At 33.1% G+C, this 16,712-nt stretch overlaps 1 protein-coding gene across 1 annotated transcript in view; it reads left to right on the top strand.

Moving 5' to 3' along the window:
• The first annotated feature begins 428 nt into the window (after positions 1–428).
• LOC149654210 (serine/threonine-protein kinase PLK2-like) overlaps positions 429–16,712 on the top strand; it is an 84,603-nt gene continuing 68,319 nt past the window's right edge. Inside the window, exon 1 of the mRNA XM_089845635.1 lies at positions 429–992. Within this exon, the coding sequence (XP_089701761.1) occupies positions 777–992 (216 nt within the window). The 5' untranslated portion in view covers positions 429–776. The remainder of the gene's footprint in view (positions 993–16,712) is intronic.

Genomic DNA, 16,712 nt, shown 5'->3' with positions numbered 1-16,712 from the left:
TAAAAAATTCAAAAATCTATCAATCTTTTTTTTTACTTTTCGATGTAGGCCTACACAAATTTGTGATAAATGTATGGTATTAGCCATAAGCAAACTATAAGCAACTTCTCTAAATATACAGCAAAATTATAATATAAAAATATTCCCAAAATAAAAATTGGCTCGGCCAGTTTTTAAATATTTTACAGACTGAAATAAACCCATAAATTTGCATATTAATTATTAAGAGTTTAAGGTTTCGCCCAGGATTAGACGTTTTTTTATTTATTATTTTCCGAAAACTTCTGGTTTCAATATTGAAAAATTAAAAATGTAATCTAAAACAATATACTATTTTAATACAGAATCCAAAACCACGGCTGTCTACCACTCTACCTTTGAGCTGTCGACAGAGACTTTGTACTACGCATGCGCTCCGTTCTAGGAAAAAAGCGCGGAGGCAAACTATGAGCGAGCTACACCTCCTCACATCGACTTGGGAGTCGGACCTGTGCGTTTGAGGTCTTCGAAGTCTCTAGTAGCGTTTAGTCTATGGTGCTTTAGTCTGTTTTGAAGTTACACGTGAGATTCTAGACAAGAAAGACTAGTGGTGGTGTTGTTCACTGAACTCGGCTACCGTCGGCGAAGAACACGGTGTTTTCTCTTGGCTATGTTTCAAAACGTCTACAAATAATTGAAATTATTTCGTCTTAAAGTTCTACCAAGGGTTTTTTAATCTCCTATCGTGGTTCAACACCGCGTTATTTATAACCAATTCAACTCTCTCTTAACTTGAAATGACTTCGACAATTACTACGAGGTCGGACTTGATAATGTTGCACCCATCCAAGGGTAAAGTGGCAACTTCGCCACTTAGCCACGAGGTTGGCTCGCGATTGGCTGAAGCCGGAGGTGACAAACTTCCGGCCAACAACAATACCATAAGACTGTTGGAGTTCATCGTGGACCCCGGTTCCAAGACTACCTATCTCAAAGGGAAATTTCTCGGAAAAGTAAGTAACGATTTTTTTAAATGTTAAGTATTTTTGGCGCGAAATGTCACGTGTGTCCCATTTTAAGTTAGTTTTTTTTTTGGCGGGAAGTGGTGAAAGTAATATTTCGCGCGTTTTAAATTTTTTGGCGGGAATCGCGTGAAATTGGCGCTAAATCCCTATAACACCCTTATTTTGGCGTAAATTCAACACTTAAGTGGGTTATTTCATTTTTAAGTCGTAAATATATGAGACGTGAAGGGGATTTTCCATTTAACCAAGCCTATCCCATAACCAGCTACAACTTTTCTTGGTTTTTAACATTTTACGTTTTTACGAATCTGACTCATTACTCATTTTGGAAGAGGTTTTCTGTTTCGTTTCATCAAGCATACGAAACTAGTTGAGGTTTGGTTTGTTTTATACCAACATTGTTTTTCCCATGTACGGAAGAATGGAACCATCTATCACGCCGAAATGTTTCTTAAACTTTTATTTTGATATCATTATAAAAAATGATGAGTAATTACAATGGATAAAATATTCAAGCTATGAGCTGGCCTTTGTTAGATCATTATACAAAACACGCTATGTGGAATTAAGGCTTAAGCGTTGAACAAATTTAGTTCTGCAGTTCTACCTTGCTTGCCAAGATTTCAAATCAAAGGTTTTCGCAAGAAACTAACTTGCTTGCTATCTTTATCACGAGATATTTAAGCTTAATCGAGTTAAAACTCTAAAACATCTTAGGTATAGTCCTACACGTCATTCACCCCTTTTCCGATGCCGTAATCTTAATTGCTATCCTGTTACGTCAGTATTATACATCTAGAGAGATTGAATTTAAAAAAAAAACAATATAATCAAATAACGACGTAACTTTCGTCGTCATTGTTTGAAGTTTTAAATTACCCTTTTATGTTACCTTGAAGGGTTGAGTTTCTCCAATGCTTTCGGTTTAGCTTAAGTCATTTAGTACGGCGAGAAACAACCTTGCAATTCGTGTAGATGTATTTTATGATTAATTTAAGAGAGAGGAGAGACTGAGTAAGGTATTTAGTTCATTACACGAGTTCTTAAAATGGGTGCAGGGTTTCAGACACCAAACGAATACCGAAGTAATGTCGTAATATGTATGATGAGTCGAGTGTTTTATATCCTTATGATTGTGAATCAGTTTGAGGAAAATGAAGAGGTTTCGATTACATTGCGTTGTTTGATAATACACAATCTTTAAAGGTTCTAATCTTAATAAGTTAGCACGTAGACGTAACCCGTATCGTAATTATTAGATGTACAAGTTATACGAGTGGTTAGCCCCTCTGTTAATAATTTTTAAAATTATATATTTTCAAATTGCCACTCGTAAATAAATCACTTTTCTTAAAATGAACTGACAAGTGAATTATCGCTTATTGTTGACTGGACCACCTTCTGTCAATTTTCGGGCACGTTTGGACGTGTTTTTCACCCTATTTCAGGTGGTTTAAGTCCATCTCATAGGATAAGTACATTGTGGGTCGATTTAACTGCCCCCCTCCTTCCCGAAAGTACCGAAATATTTTTTGAAAGACTTCAGTTCGACCTGCTGCTTTGGGTTGGGTCGAGTTTAATCAACTTGAAAGTTCCGTGAAGACAAAGTCAGAATAGTTTGGATTTAAATACCTTACACGTTGAATTTTCGTTCTGAAATCGTTTCTAAAATTTACCCTGAGAAAAAATACGGTGGTTTGGTGAGGTTAAGGACTCGGACCCACTCACCACCACTTTTGCCTGAGAAATTTTCGCGCTGAGGTTGCACTAATGGTCAAAGCCTGATTTTATGCTTTCTAAGGAATATGTTTATACCATTATCACAGCGTTCAACTGCGGAACAAACTGGCATTGAACATTCTTAAAGACTTAAACATATTTGTTTTTAACAGATCAGTTGTTTCTAACAACTATGGTTAGGTAATTCTAGAAAATAACAGAAATATATTTAAGAATAGTTAAAATTCTAGCACATTGAGCAAGGAAGTTCTAATAGACTTTTTAAGCCTAGAAAAAGTATATATACGAATTATATTATGATAGTTATATTTCTCTATCAAATTTATATTATATATTGAACTTCATACCATAACAACTAAATTCAAATCAAATAAGTTGCTACGTTTTAAAACATTCGATACTTAAGTAGTTTCTTTATTTCACCCAAAACAATTTTACTAAAAATTATTGAGCTATTACTGAAGGTAAAATTAATTAAATTCATAAACAGAATTTTTCAAACCCCCCCCCCCTCCTTTAAAAAAAGCGTTGAAGCATATGCAAGCCAAGCCAACAACGAACATGCACCAATCCAACAAAAATCCTAAACCAGCTGGCATACGATTTATATCCATTTAATATATTTATAAACAGAAATGGCAGAGTTTTAGCTTTGATTGCTTTAAATTCTATGGGAGTGTAACGTAAGGTGCCAATACGATTTTTATAGGGACGGTTTTTTTAAGTTTGTAATTATACCTTAAGCGTTAATGGTGATATTACATTAGGGACTCGTATCACGCTTGCTTTTTGAAGCCACCAGATTCGTTTTTTCGCTTTTTTTTTCTGCGTTTTGCCTGGAGTATTTTTGGCAATTTTTTTTCTTCAAATTTTTTTACAGAATATTTAACTCCATTTCGACCCGCTTTACGACGTATTAATGTTAATTACTCGCTACCACGTGAAGCTGATAGCTTTTAACCAAACCCTTACCCGGGATACCTGGATATCAAAGAATTTGATTGTGAGCGTTAATATGTCAGGATAGAATCTAAATATTTTTATCATCTTTTTTGAAAATAAGAGATTGAAAAAAATCTTTAAAAAGTCTTGGGTTTTATATTTAAAATTTATACATGGAATTTGTTTTTTTAGATGTACATATAAGTGCAGTAGATAAAACACTTTCTATAGATGCCCTTTAGTTAAATATAAATATAACCAAAACAACTCAACAAGTTTCAAAGCAGTATTTAGGGGTTTCGATTTTAAAATTTCTTGACATTTTTCACGAATGTAGCTTTATACCAGGACAAAAATCATTAAAAAGTTGGTTTTTTCAAAATTTAAATGAGAAATTTGACTTTTTCCATGAACATATAAGTGCAGTAGATGGAAAACTTTCTATAGTTGCCCAGAATTAATGTTAAATTTAAATTTAACCAAATTAACTCTAGTTTCAAAGCAGTATTATGGGGTGTCGATTTAAAATGATTTTTTTGACAATTTTTTCTCACGAATATAGCTTTTATACATAGGTACCAGCTTTTCAATTATAAACTTACACTCTTATCCAACGACAAAATTGATCCGTAAGCTTAGCAATCCATAGAATGGACCTGAATTTTGATGGAGGGGGGTCTCTCTCTCTCGCTCAACTAAATTGGAATCTATCCAAATATAATTAATTTCCGCTCTCGTCAAACAAACAAACGTATTGCCCGGGTTTCCGGATTTTCTCAAAACGTTTTGAACTTGTGAAGGGGGATTTTCGCTTTGCATTTTATAAGAGTGTAATTTATCACAATTTGGGCGCGAAGATATTGAGTGTTTTGAAACCAAAATTTTGTTTACCAAACAAAAGACTAAATGTCGAGCTATACAGTAAATTGTTTCAAATGCGATAATTTTAAAATTCGATACTATTATATGTATAATTCGACCTAATATTTAAATTATGCATTTTATAATCAATTTCAAAATAATTAAAATATAACATAATTTTAATATTAAAATTATTAATCAATTTAATGGAACGTGATATCGTAGAATCGCCGCACCCATGCAGCTATGGAAGGAGAATAATGAACAGTGTTTTCTTATTAAGTAATTAATGTTATTTAAAATTAAAGGGTTAAAAATTCTTTAAAATTATTTTATTTTATAATGTTATGATTGATATTGCAAAGTTTTACTGAACTCTCATTCACGCATGCAACACCCTAACCTTTGAAAAAATAAAAAATTAAGAAAAAGGGGTGATCAGGGGAATGGATAACTAAGTATTTGGGGCGAAACAAAACCCATTCAACCAGAAAACTTAATTAATGGCATAATACGGTATAGCTGGCAGGCTGGCAGACCCGACTTTGTGAATTATTTATTAACCCAAAACAAAAATCATATGAGCGTAAATAATGTCTTCCGTTCACGCCTTCTAGACTTGTCACCACTTACCATGCATGCACCATCATCGAGTTGGCGCCTTTCTTGTAAAATGCAAAAATCAATGCCCCCCTTTTCAAAATTTGCCTAATTAATTATACCGAGCCATTTCTTCATAAGCTTAGTAAGAAAGAAAAATTTCTCAATATTTCAGGCCTAACTTCACCCCTGATAAATTGATAAAAATTAATTTATGAATTATGATATATATAGATGGAGTGGCGATGATAGGCCATAACCTCATTAAGGTCACTTAAGATCCCACACTTGGGGTTAATTATCAATTAATTTAATTATTCAATTAATCAGTTTTTAATGACAAGATCTAGTTTTTTTTAACCCTATCACAATTACAAAGGCGCAATTGGTCCATTTGTAAATTAAGGACCATGCAGAGAAGAGTGGGACACCAAATTTTGAAGGAGTTTTATTCTGGAGATGGTAGTCCCATGTATAGACGTAAAATTTACACCCATGGTAACCCTTGGTTTTCTGGATGGGGTAAGCTTTAGGTACCACCTGGATATAACAAAAGGAACAATTATTTACACGTGGTTTCGGTACTTAAATATTTTCACTGAGATGTCCAACCACCGAAAAGCATGCTGGGATTTTTAAACAACTACGAATGGCACCAACTATGCCACTCCAGAATGAAATTTCCCTTCTCAAAGGTCAAAACCCACCCCCACCCTTTGACAGTCCTATTACCATTACACTGAACCTGTCATTGTTGTACAAGGAATCTGACAAGGTTCACCTGAAGGATATGTTTGAATAGAAATAAAATTTACCATCTCTTCAGAAACCCATGCATATTGCGATTTTGTTCTACATTGTACTTCAATTAATAAATATCTAGTTTCATATAAAACTGGGGAAGTTATATAATTTATGGCTTAAAATAACTCCTTATTTAGAAATGATGTTGTTTTTGTGGGATAGGCTTAGTTATGTGTACATATCACTTGGAAAAGAATCAAGAAGACAAGAAAAAGTAATTGGTTTTATCTCGCCAGTTATGAATATAAGAGAGTTATGGGAAACGGGTTATGGTATAATGGAGGGTTTATGAACTCCAGATATTAAACTTAATGATGGGTTTTAAACGCCTCCACCTTTTTCTGGAAAAAAAAAAAAGAAATACCTGGCTATACTATATACTTGAGACTGAGCGTTGATAAGGGCGTAGTTTTTTATTTTATGGATAGCTTAACTTTAGTTATATGTAGTCAGTCGATACTGGATATTGTTACACGCCTGCTGTTGATCCCTTTGAACATATCCTTTTAGCTTTATTTTTTCTTTTATTTATTAATATTTCATAACTCAGACTTGGTTTCAAAACATAGCCCTTTAGTACTTTCCATAAGTATAAGTCTGCTGTAAGGGCCTGTGTAGAATCTGCAATTAATGAGATCGCTGCACCATCTTTATCAACAACGCTCTAGGTACTCTTTTTTTTATAAGGACCATACTTAGAATGTATGATTGGCTTATGATAAAATGAAACATTGTTTAGATTAAACAGGGAAGTCGATATCACAGCCAGACAAATTCTGATGATAAATTTTATCTGAAGTATTGAGCTTTGAAATGAATTAAAACTATTTCGTTGTTTACTGAAATACTTTGTTTTTAAACGGTTCGATGAATCATGTAGTCATGGTTGTTACTTGCCAGAGAAAATGGGCTACCAATTATTATTGAATATTTGTAGTAACCCTTTATCGTGCGTGTTAAATTTGAAATACTTCATATGGGAAAAAATCCATACATTACAATCTTATCTGTATTTAGAAATATCAAATAATTTTTAATATTGAAATCAAAAATATATTGTTAAACTCCATTGTATTGTATGTTCAGGAGCTATTTAAACCATGACTTGAAGTAAAACTGAAAGTATTCCATGCAAATTGATGGAAAGTTTTCAAGCCACATGACTGTATTCGAGTGCCATCAGAGGGGCTAATCACTCCGATTATATAGTTACGTGTAATCATTTGAGCAATGTCAAGGGGTAGTCTTTTAAAGATTACCTACATTCGTGTAATCCCTTTAGTACACTACAACGAATGATTACGCATTGTGACTGGCCCCTCGATTTCATCCATTTATCTAAAACTCCCAATAATGAAATTAATTAATTTGTTTTGTTAGTTTTAGTGAATCAGTGAATGTGTAAGTCTAATTCCAACGTTAGTTTTAATTACTAAAGTTTGTAAACTCAAATATTCCCCAAGTTAATGATTGATATTGATTACAATCTGTCAGTGTCTTCTGGCGAGCCTCGAGGAATTTCGTGTCTTTGCATAACTTTCTGAAATTTCTAGGGAAAATAACTTTATACGTCACTGTTTTGGAAATATATTCCAAAACTGTCTAGAAAAGGTTATTAGCATTGCAATTCTAGGAAAATCACAGGGCTCCTAATATGACAAACTTCTACTACAGAGGAATTTCTCCGAAATAAAGTGTATAAGACTAGAATTTTCTACTTAGCTCTGCTCCGCAGTCTTTAGAAGGTGAATTTAATACAAAGTCAAAGTATTATTAAAATATTAATTCCGGAACTTTTAATTAAATTCGTAATAAAATATTTCAAAAACGGATGTTATGCTCCTTAGCCTTCTTTGTAACTGTCGGTATATATCAAACAAAGTATAAGAAAATAGCTCGTATCCTAGTTTCATATAATAATGGCTTGGGAAACAAGAATACACTAATTAACTTCCGAGAATTTTATTGAACTCCAGGTCCGGAATTAAAATAAATTTTATTTTTAATAACGGTACTTTTACCTTTGATTTACATATAGCTGCCATCGTAAGTTTATAAATTTAAGTCTCTAGAATTTAAGATTAAAGTTGGTTAGATTAAAAAAAACCAGTAATAATAAAATCTACCTTTTTACCTTCATCAACAAAGGACTTAAAATTATATATTTATGATAATATATTTTAGTGGTTTGTTAAATTCTCGCCATGCAAATATTGAACCAGATAATTCTGATTTAGAAAAAGTTAAAAAAAGGGGCCGACTGAAAGGCGAGGCAGACTCTTTTCTAAATAAAAAATCTTCGTAATTCTTTTTTTTTCTACTTAGAATTTAATGATTGCTCTATATATATTGGCATTAAAGCCTTTAGCTTTAGTCTATGATATAAATGTAATATAACTTATCCCGCCTCCGGTGATGGTTATAAGTAAAACCACTTTTGCAAAAGAAGCCTATAGCGTTGTAGCTTATGACCCAGAAAACAGGCTTGCACGCAACAAACGGTGCACTGCAATTCCTTTTTCTTTTCCAGTGAATCGGTTAAGTTTCGTGATATGTTGAGCTTAAATGGAAATTATTAATATTTGATTTGCTAGACGTGCAATCCAATTTTACTTTTCTGATGAATTGAATTGAGTCTAAAGAATTTTCCACGAAAATTATTGGTTTTGTTTTGATTTCAAAACCCAACCGCCAAGTGATTTCATTAATATACAGATATTTCAAAATAGTATATTTATGTTTATATCAACGTCTGACCTTTATCTAAATTTTAAATTGAAATAATTCACAAATTAAACAACACAAAACACAACTAAACAGAACTAGGTCGTATTTATAAAACTTAATTTCTCCATTTTATTTAATTTTTTTTGAGAGAGACGAGAAAGTTTTAATTATTATTATGGCTTAACCTTGGAGGTTGGGGGAGTGTTTGTTAGTTTAATTAACATATTGACATCAGACAATCCAAAATAAACATGACTGACATCAAGGCGAATTCATTTGCGAGGACAAAATAGTTATAATTTTCTTAAAAGGAATTAAAACTCCTTATGCATTACATGTTTGTTAATTAGGAACGTATGAAATAAACAATATGATAGAATAATTTATCCCTTTTACAATATTGAAGAAGATGCTGTTGTAGTAGTATTAGGGCTAATCTTAAAGACCTTCGTGTGACGCAGAGCACGACATACCCTGGCTTCGTTCCTAATCCTAAATGCCATAACACGTGTATTAGTGATATGTTTTCGTGCCAGACCCCAAAACCTAAAATATAAGTACACCCCTTAGGTATAGTTCAAAGATCACGAGGAAATATTTTACAAAACTTAAATTACAAAATATATCGTATCGTAACAGGTTAATTTATATCAGAAAACATTATTTGAAGTCCGATTTACTTGGGAACGTAAATAACATATCACGATACGCAAGAAGTTGATATTTGGGAATATACTGTGACCCTTGCCCGTTAATCTTTGGCCATCCTATAAGGAACCCATAAATAACTTTTTCAATATAACTCATCCCATCTATCAATCATGGGGTGGCCATGTTATTTTTTTCATCGAGCGTGAGATTTATCCCTCGTGTTTATGGTGAATTCCACTGGGAATTAGTTGTAGAGGCGAAGGGGGGGGCGGACAAGGTTAAAGAATATATATATATATATACTATAATAATGTTGATGGGTTTCTTTCGTTCTCCAGTACGTTCTTAGGGTGATAACAAGTAATGTTGTTCTTACATATACTACCGTAATCAAAAGACATCTAGCGTAACTCTTGTTTTGATTACGGTGCAGCTTGCTAGAGTAAGTACTCGATGCTTACTTTGGTTACTGTGGGTTTGGTTTTTTAAAGGGAGGATGAACTGAAGCGTCCACTTTATTTTGTTTGGGTTTCGTGTAACGAAAATTTTCGTAATTTGTTTTAACCGATTTTTCTACCGTATTTGCAAATCACTCGACATTGCATATATACAACATGGCGACGCAGTAAAAAGCGGAATTTCAAGGTTTAATTAAAATTAAGATAATCCAGCCACATTACAATCCATTTAGGCACAATTGTAATTACTAGAAACCAGGCGTTAACTAAACACATCGCATTGCTAGGATTAGTAGCAACGGCCTTATCTGCTATAGTTTTAATATAAACATTTTAGTTAGAACTAACTTCATCCACACTTTAGTGCGTGTCTATAAACATTGCCAAGGTCTACCTTTCGGCGTTAGGCTTAGCAAACTTAACCAAAACCAAAATCTCTAGTGTTTGGTGTGGATAAGTGGTGTGCACTAGACCCACTTGCGCTTCTTCCATGCCTAGGCCTAGCATTCGTAACCTCTAAGAAAGAAAAAATTCCGTATTCATGGTTGGGTGAGACGACCAGACAAGGTGGGGAGAAAATAATAGCATCTTCAGCAGGAGAAGAGAAATCGGGGTGTTTTTTAGGCGTTTTCCGTGGTTGGGCTGGATGGCCATTAAGGTGTTTGACCCCTAAACTTGTTGCAAAGCACAATATAAACGCCGACATGCCTTAGTGCACTACAACTAAACGTTTTTTAGGCGAAACCCAGAAAATTAATAAATTTGCCTTTTTTAATAAATTGTTTTTTGTTAGAAATAGTACAAATGGGGTGCGTTTTGTTTTATGATTAATTAGATTATATACATCTTTGTAAGAGAGTAAATTTTAAGCACGTATTCGAGTTAATTGATATACGGAAAAGTAAAACGTAATCGGGTTAAAAATAGACTCCCCAAGTTTTTATCTTAAATTCCAATCAATTTAGTATAGTAATACTATTTTATATATATATGGAAGTTTAATGGTGCCGAAACCCGGGAAGTCATTTGATGTATTTAGTAACGCGTTGCATTTGAAATTTCAATAACTTTTTTTCTAGGAGGAAAGGGTTGTAAATATTTTGGAATATCTAAGTAGAATAATCGATGGGAGCTTTTTATTTAAATTAAACTAATTAATTAAACGCTTATCAGATCTTCAAACTTAATTAGGCAAAATAGTAAAGGAATAGTTCAAATTTTCTTTAAATCATGAAAAATTAAATATCCATTAAATATCCGTTAAATTTTAAATTCGAGTACTAAGAGATATTTTCAAATTCCCGAAAAAAAATTTAAAGTAGTTTATAAACATGTTTACTATTTTCGACGAATACTTGAAGCTAAGGTTTTTCTTATCAAGAAGCATCAGCATGCAGAGTCCAATAATTTTGCTTTTTGAAGTATTGATTATTTGGAAATAATATACTTAATTTCACTTTCTTGGAATTTATGAATGGTCCTTATAGATCGATTGATACTATGTGTTTAAAAGGGTTAATTCGAAATTGGGAGATCTATAGGAATAAATTAACCATAGCCTGTACCGCCCACTATAAAATAATTTGTAGATTTTTGGGATGCGCGCATGATACGTGGGATTGGCTACTCATCGGGTACGTTTAACGATACCTATCTTTATCGAAGCGTGTAGTTTTTAATTAACAAATTCCGAAATACCCACGCTTTTTTTCAAGTAGTTCTGTCAAAGCCGAAAGAAAGTTCGTTGTTTCCCTAATATATTTTCTTTTTAAAGACGAGAAAGAGAAAAATATAGAATTCCGAGGAAGATTAGTAAAAAAAGATATAGTTCACGCTTGGTTGAGTGATAGGAATTTTTGCTATTTAAGAAAGATTTTAATTGTTCCTTATATCATTAAGTGGACAACCAGCCCCTTATTTATTTACTCGTTTTTAATTTACATTACTGGCCTGGTGGAATTAAAATTAAAGGAACAGTGTCATGAGTTACTTCTTTACCGTAAGAGACTTCGTATTTTTTTGTATTGTTATAGTGCTGATATGACTGTAAAAAAATGTCCCTTACTTTGTGAACTAAATCTTTTCACTATCCCTTGAAACTCATCAATACTTCGATTGCATTCTTACAAACCTTCTAATCTCCCATATAAAATGGTGTTTTTAATAGATATTACTATTGCTTCTAAGGCTGCGTTACTAACTCGGGAATATCTCTCTTAATTTGCAATATATTTATGAAATTTTTCATTGTTTAAATCATTTAATCATTACGCAACTTTCAAATTAACTTGTCGCGTTTTATAAATGGTTAATGCATTGAACGTCAAGTTATCTTTCGATAAACCGTTTTGCTAAAACAGAGGGGTTTACTGAGTAGTACTCCAAGGGAACTGCAGGGAACCAACCAATGGGGAGCCCACTCTAAGCTCTGTGAGATCATTATTCAAGTCTGAAGTTCGTTGACAGACGTTCGTTTGAAGAGCCTTCTTCTCACGCCCTTGAACGCGTCGAATTAATTGCTCCTCGACTATGGCTTCTACACAGCACCCTTCCTTATCTTCTATTGGACAACGACGACGTTCCACAGACCCAATCTCGATTTATTTTAATTGGGAAAAAGACTATTAATTAGGACATAATGCTGTTGCAAAGGCTTAACGTCTTTTCTCGCTATAAACCGAGCTTGCTCTAATATCATCCAGGAAGTGTTCGTCTGGATGACAATTCAAACGCTCTTCTTCAATGAAATTTACCATATTTCCCAAGTGCTTGTTAAATAGACCTCATTCAGTGTTAGTGTCTCATTTTTAGAGAAGTTTTATGATAGCTTTAGGGTGTAAACCACGCTTAGCTTCAGGGAAATTTGTGGAATAGATCTGCAGGCCAAATTGTTGGTCAAATACTGAACTAATTTCATCAGTTGTTATAAATTATCATCTAAATTGTATTGAGTAATTTGATACTCTGGGGTGTTTCTGATAGGTCTGGCATAAATTATGGGGCTTGTTCTTTGGGTGCAGGATTTTGAGTCGAAAATTAAACATCTATCTCCATTTTGCCGTCCGGGCCACTGCTTTCGAGTTATGATTGTCCAAATCAATTTCTTAATTAAATTTAAAGGGGCATCCATCCAGTGTTAGTCTGATCTTTTCTAGACTCTGTATACATAGGGACATGAACAACGGCTCGCACTTTAAAAAATTAACATTAATAGATATACTCATTAAGTTGGAATTTAGGAAAGAGTATGCAATTAAAATAATTCTTCTGCTCGATTGCTTGCTCGCTTGCTTGTTACGAGCTTCCATAATTTTCATGTGGGAAAATGGCGGTTATGTTTTGGACAAGGCGTTTAATTTAAACGAATTAAAACGAATAAGCGATAAAAATAATTTAAGATATTATTTTAATTGTAATTGTAATTGCCTCTAGCGTATACTGGATCTTTATGAATATTTAAGTAACTTAATACAGTCTGTTACTGACTTTGAAATAATAATAATAATAAGAAAAAAACTAGTTTTAAAAATTATATGAAAAAAAAAACAAGTTTTCTCCATATGCAATTTTAAAACTGCCTCTAAGGTTGACGGTGTGATTTTCGAATCTTTTTATATAGATGTATATTATTATCTAGGTAAATGGGATAATGGTGTTAACGACAGTCAAATTAGCGCGATTATCACTAATTAAGATTAAATAATATTGGATACATTTTGAGGCTTGGACTAAATTTGTATAAGAAACCACTAACAAATTAAAATGAAAACCATAGCGGTATTGCTCTACTTAAAAATCTTAAATTAGAAAGGATGTCTGTCTTTTTTTATTCGTTTATTTTCTTGAATATTTTAGTTTTTAACAGTTTCCTTTCTTAGCTGTGGAATTAAATGATTTATGTAGTGAAAAGTAAAATAATCTTCTAATTTAGAAATTTAAATATTTAGATAAAATAATTGTTTGGCGTGGGTATTTTGCCGCTTTACCAAAATTAAGGGTGACCTGATAATTATTAAATTGTTTTAGACTTAATTCCCAGTGGCTACTGTATTTCCGGTTAAGGAAGTAATTAGGATTTAGTTTCTTTACGTAACTAAAACGGATATCGTTATTTGCTACTTAGTATTTTATTATTATATTTGTACTTTTTGTAAGTGACAGGACGTTAAGGGGCCAGCCACGTAATGGTATTAATTAGAAACCCCTAATATGAAGTAAAATATTAATTAAACAGAACTGGTATTTTATTTTAGTAATTTATGGGGCCAATAAAATAAGTATTGTTAGTCTTCATATTGAAAAGGAAGATGCCATTTAATTCATCCTTTCTTCTTCCTTATTTTTGAATGTTTATGGCATTTATTTTGGGTTACCGAAACTTCAATAAACAAAATTATACTTAATAAATAGCTTTAATTACTAAAGTACCGGCCGGTATTTTTTTATTTTAAAAAAACCTATAAATATAATTTATTTAAAAATTTATGAATGTAAAGCCATTTGTAGAGTTTTTCTTCGAATCTTTACAACAATCTCCGATTTCTTATTGAAAATACCCTCCTTCAAAAGCCTCCAAAGAAACGAATCCCAATTGGGGGCGTATTACCCCGAACCAGACACCAAATTCCATTCCTCAACCTACGGGTGCTACCTACCTTCTGTACCGGGCTCCAAATTTCGCAGGTGGTGTTTTTCTTTCGGAAAGGCAACCAGACAACCAACCAAGTTAAGTTAAAAGCAATTGGCTTCGGCATGCAGAAGACCAGACCACCTTCAAGTTAGACCAAGGTACCCGTTTCCTGTACAGTTTCGAGATTTAACCTCAGTAACCTTTGGGTTAGCGCAATCTTTTCAAAAGTGATTTTTGATGCTAAGCTATTTTCTTTTATGCAAAAATGATTGAAGAATTTTGATCTAGTTTTTTCTCGCTATCGAATCTTCCTGCACTTATCTAGCAGAATCGAAAATCGATTTTTAAGAAATTCTTTTCACCTTTTGCTGTTTTTTTTTTGACTTTATAATGTCATTTTCTTATGGTTTGAAAGCAGTGAGATTTAAAGGCAAGGGAAAGGGGTTATTGTTTAGTATTCAAGAAACGCTTCTCCCAGCTTTTACCACTTTAATTCAATTTCCCCGAACAAAACATTGAAAAAAGAAAAGTTTTCTGAATAATATATTTGTGGTGTGAAAATGTAAGTTGCTTTATATTTTTTCTGTTTTACGTATGCAGGAATTTCTGCATTTATATGTATTTTAAATTGGATTTAAGTGAAGGTCGAGATTCTTAAGTTACTTAGTTTATACATTCAAAACGTCTAGACTCTGTGAAGAAAGAAATAACTTTTGAATTATTAATCCGAATAATACGATCTCAGTTGTATGTAACTGTCTGTCTGGAGTCCATGCAGCTAACATGTTTTAAATTTACGATTTTTAAACCCCATGCATAGGTTAGGGTAAGGTTAAGGGTATAAGTTTCCAACTGAGAAGTTAAACTGTCGTCTGCTTTACTATAGACCAAGAAAATGTATTTTTTTTCCCAACGTATTCTGCCCCTAAATACTTATGGTGAAGGTATGGAATTCTTTCGGTCATGTTTTGGTATTTGGTGCCAGCTGCCAACATTTTGAGGGTAAACTGCTTATAGGAAGAAAGTTAATACCAATATCTCAAGTATACTGGAAGGAGAGAATGTGGCTCGAAACTCAACAGGAACCTTATGGTACAGTATGGTCTAGAAAATTACGGGAGTTTTTTTGAAATATGAGGATAAGCCCGTTATCGTATAGTCGTAACTTACATATTTTCACGGATCTCTTACTATCGCGTTTCTTCGTTCGTATTAATACTCGTATTTTATAATAGAAGGATTAACAAATGATATTTTTCTCAGGTTCCTTTTTGTCAACTTTAAAAAGAAACTACCTTAATTATAACGGTATAACTTTGCAACAATCTTAATTAAACCCGCTCTTAATTAAATTTATACTTAAATCATTATCAGATTCGCACCATTTTATTATCTTAAATGTTAATTAAAAATAGAATCATAATCCAGCCCTTTTAATCTCGACTAAAAAGTTTTAATTTTTGAAGAGTAAGGTGCGGTTTGCTCTCAATAGGTAATTCCTTAGATAGGTATCTCCTTTATCTCGTAAAATGTTAAAAATGGGGACTTTAGACAATGTACCTGTAGTTAAAAAGTATAGCGTGGATTTTAATCCCATGGTCCTCGTATGCAGAATTTTGAGGCCCAGGGGCTGGTCGAACTGAGATTATATCATTCTAGAGGCATATGGTCCTGCGGTATTATGCGTTAGTTGAAGTGGTTTGCGATGATGACGCTTTCCTCTTCTCTCTCCTGTCTGTCTCTGCATGCACTTTAGCAGTAGAGATGGTGAGGTCAGGTTGACAGCCTCCTTGTTTGTCATCTCTGTCCGAATCCATTCTGGAGGAGGGAGGCGCGTCTCATGCATTAGTGCGGAACGATTATTCTGATTATTGTATATCTGCGGGCTGGCGTATGGTCTTCTCTGTACTACCATTCTAGCCAATGTGTTAATAGATGAAGTGGTTTTACTTCTATACCTACAGCATCCACTCTTCATTTATTGGTAATTTTTTTTAAAGTAGTTGAATCTTAATTGAAGATGAAAGTACACTTTAGGGACCTTGTTCAATTGTTGTAAATGATATAACGTTAACACGACTTTTAGGCAATGTATACTGAGTATTTGACTTGAAATACTATCTTATAATAATCATAATCAAACGCTACGATATTTGCGTAAACCAAATCTAACAGCAATATCTGGGGTGTTGAGAAAAAGTGAACTCTTCTTTCAAACCCCTGAAGTCCCTTTTAAAAGCAAATTAATATAGACTTCCAAACCTTCACTTGCACTACAATGTCTTGGGTTTCAAA

This window comes from Phalangium opilio, unplaced genomic scaffold (assembly GCF_054372755.1).
Source record: "Phalangium opilio isolate 3A_F unplaced genomic scaffold, DU_Popi_V2 ptg000079l_1, whole genome shotgun sequence".
NCBI lineage: Eukaryota > Metazoa > Arthropoda > Arachnida > Opiliones > Phalangiidae > Phalangium > Phalangium opilio.
This window is presented reverse-complemented; position numbering and strand designations above follow the sequence as displayed.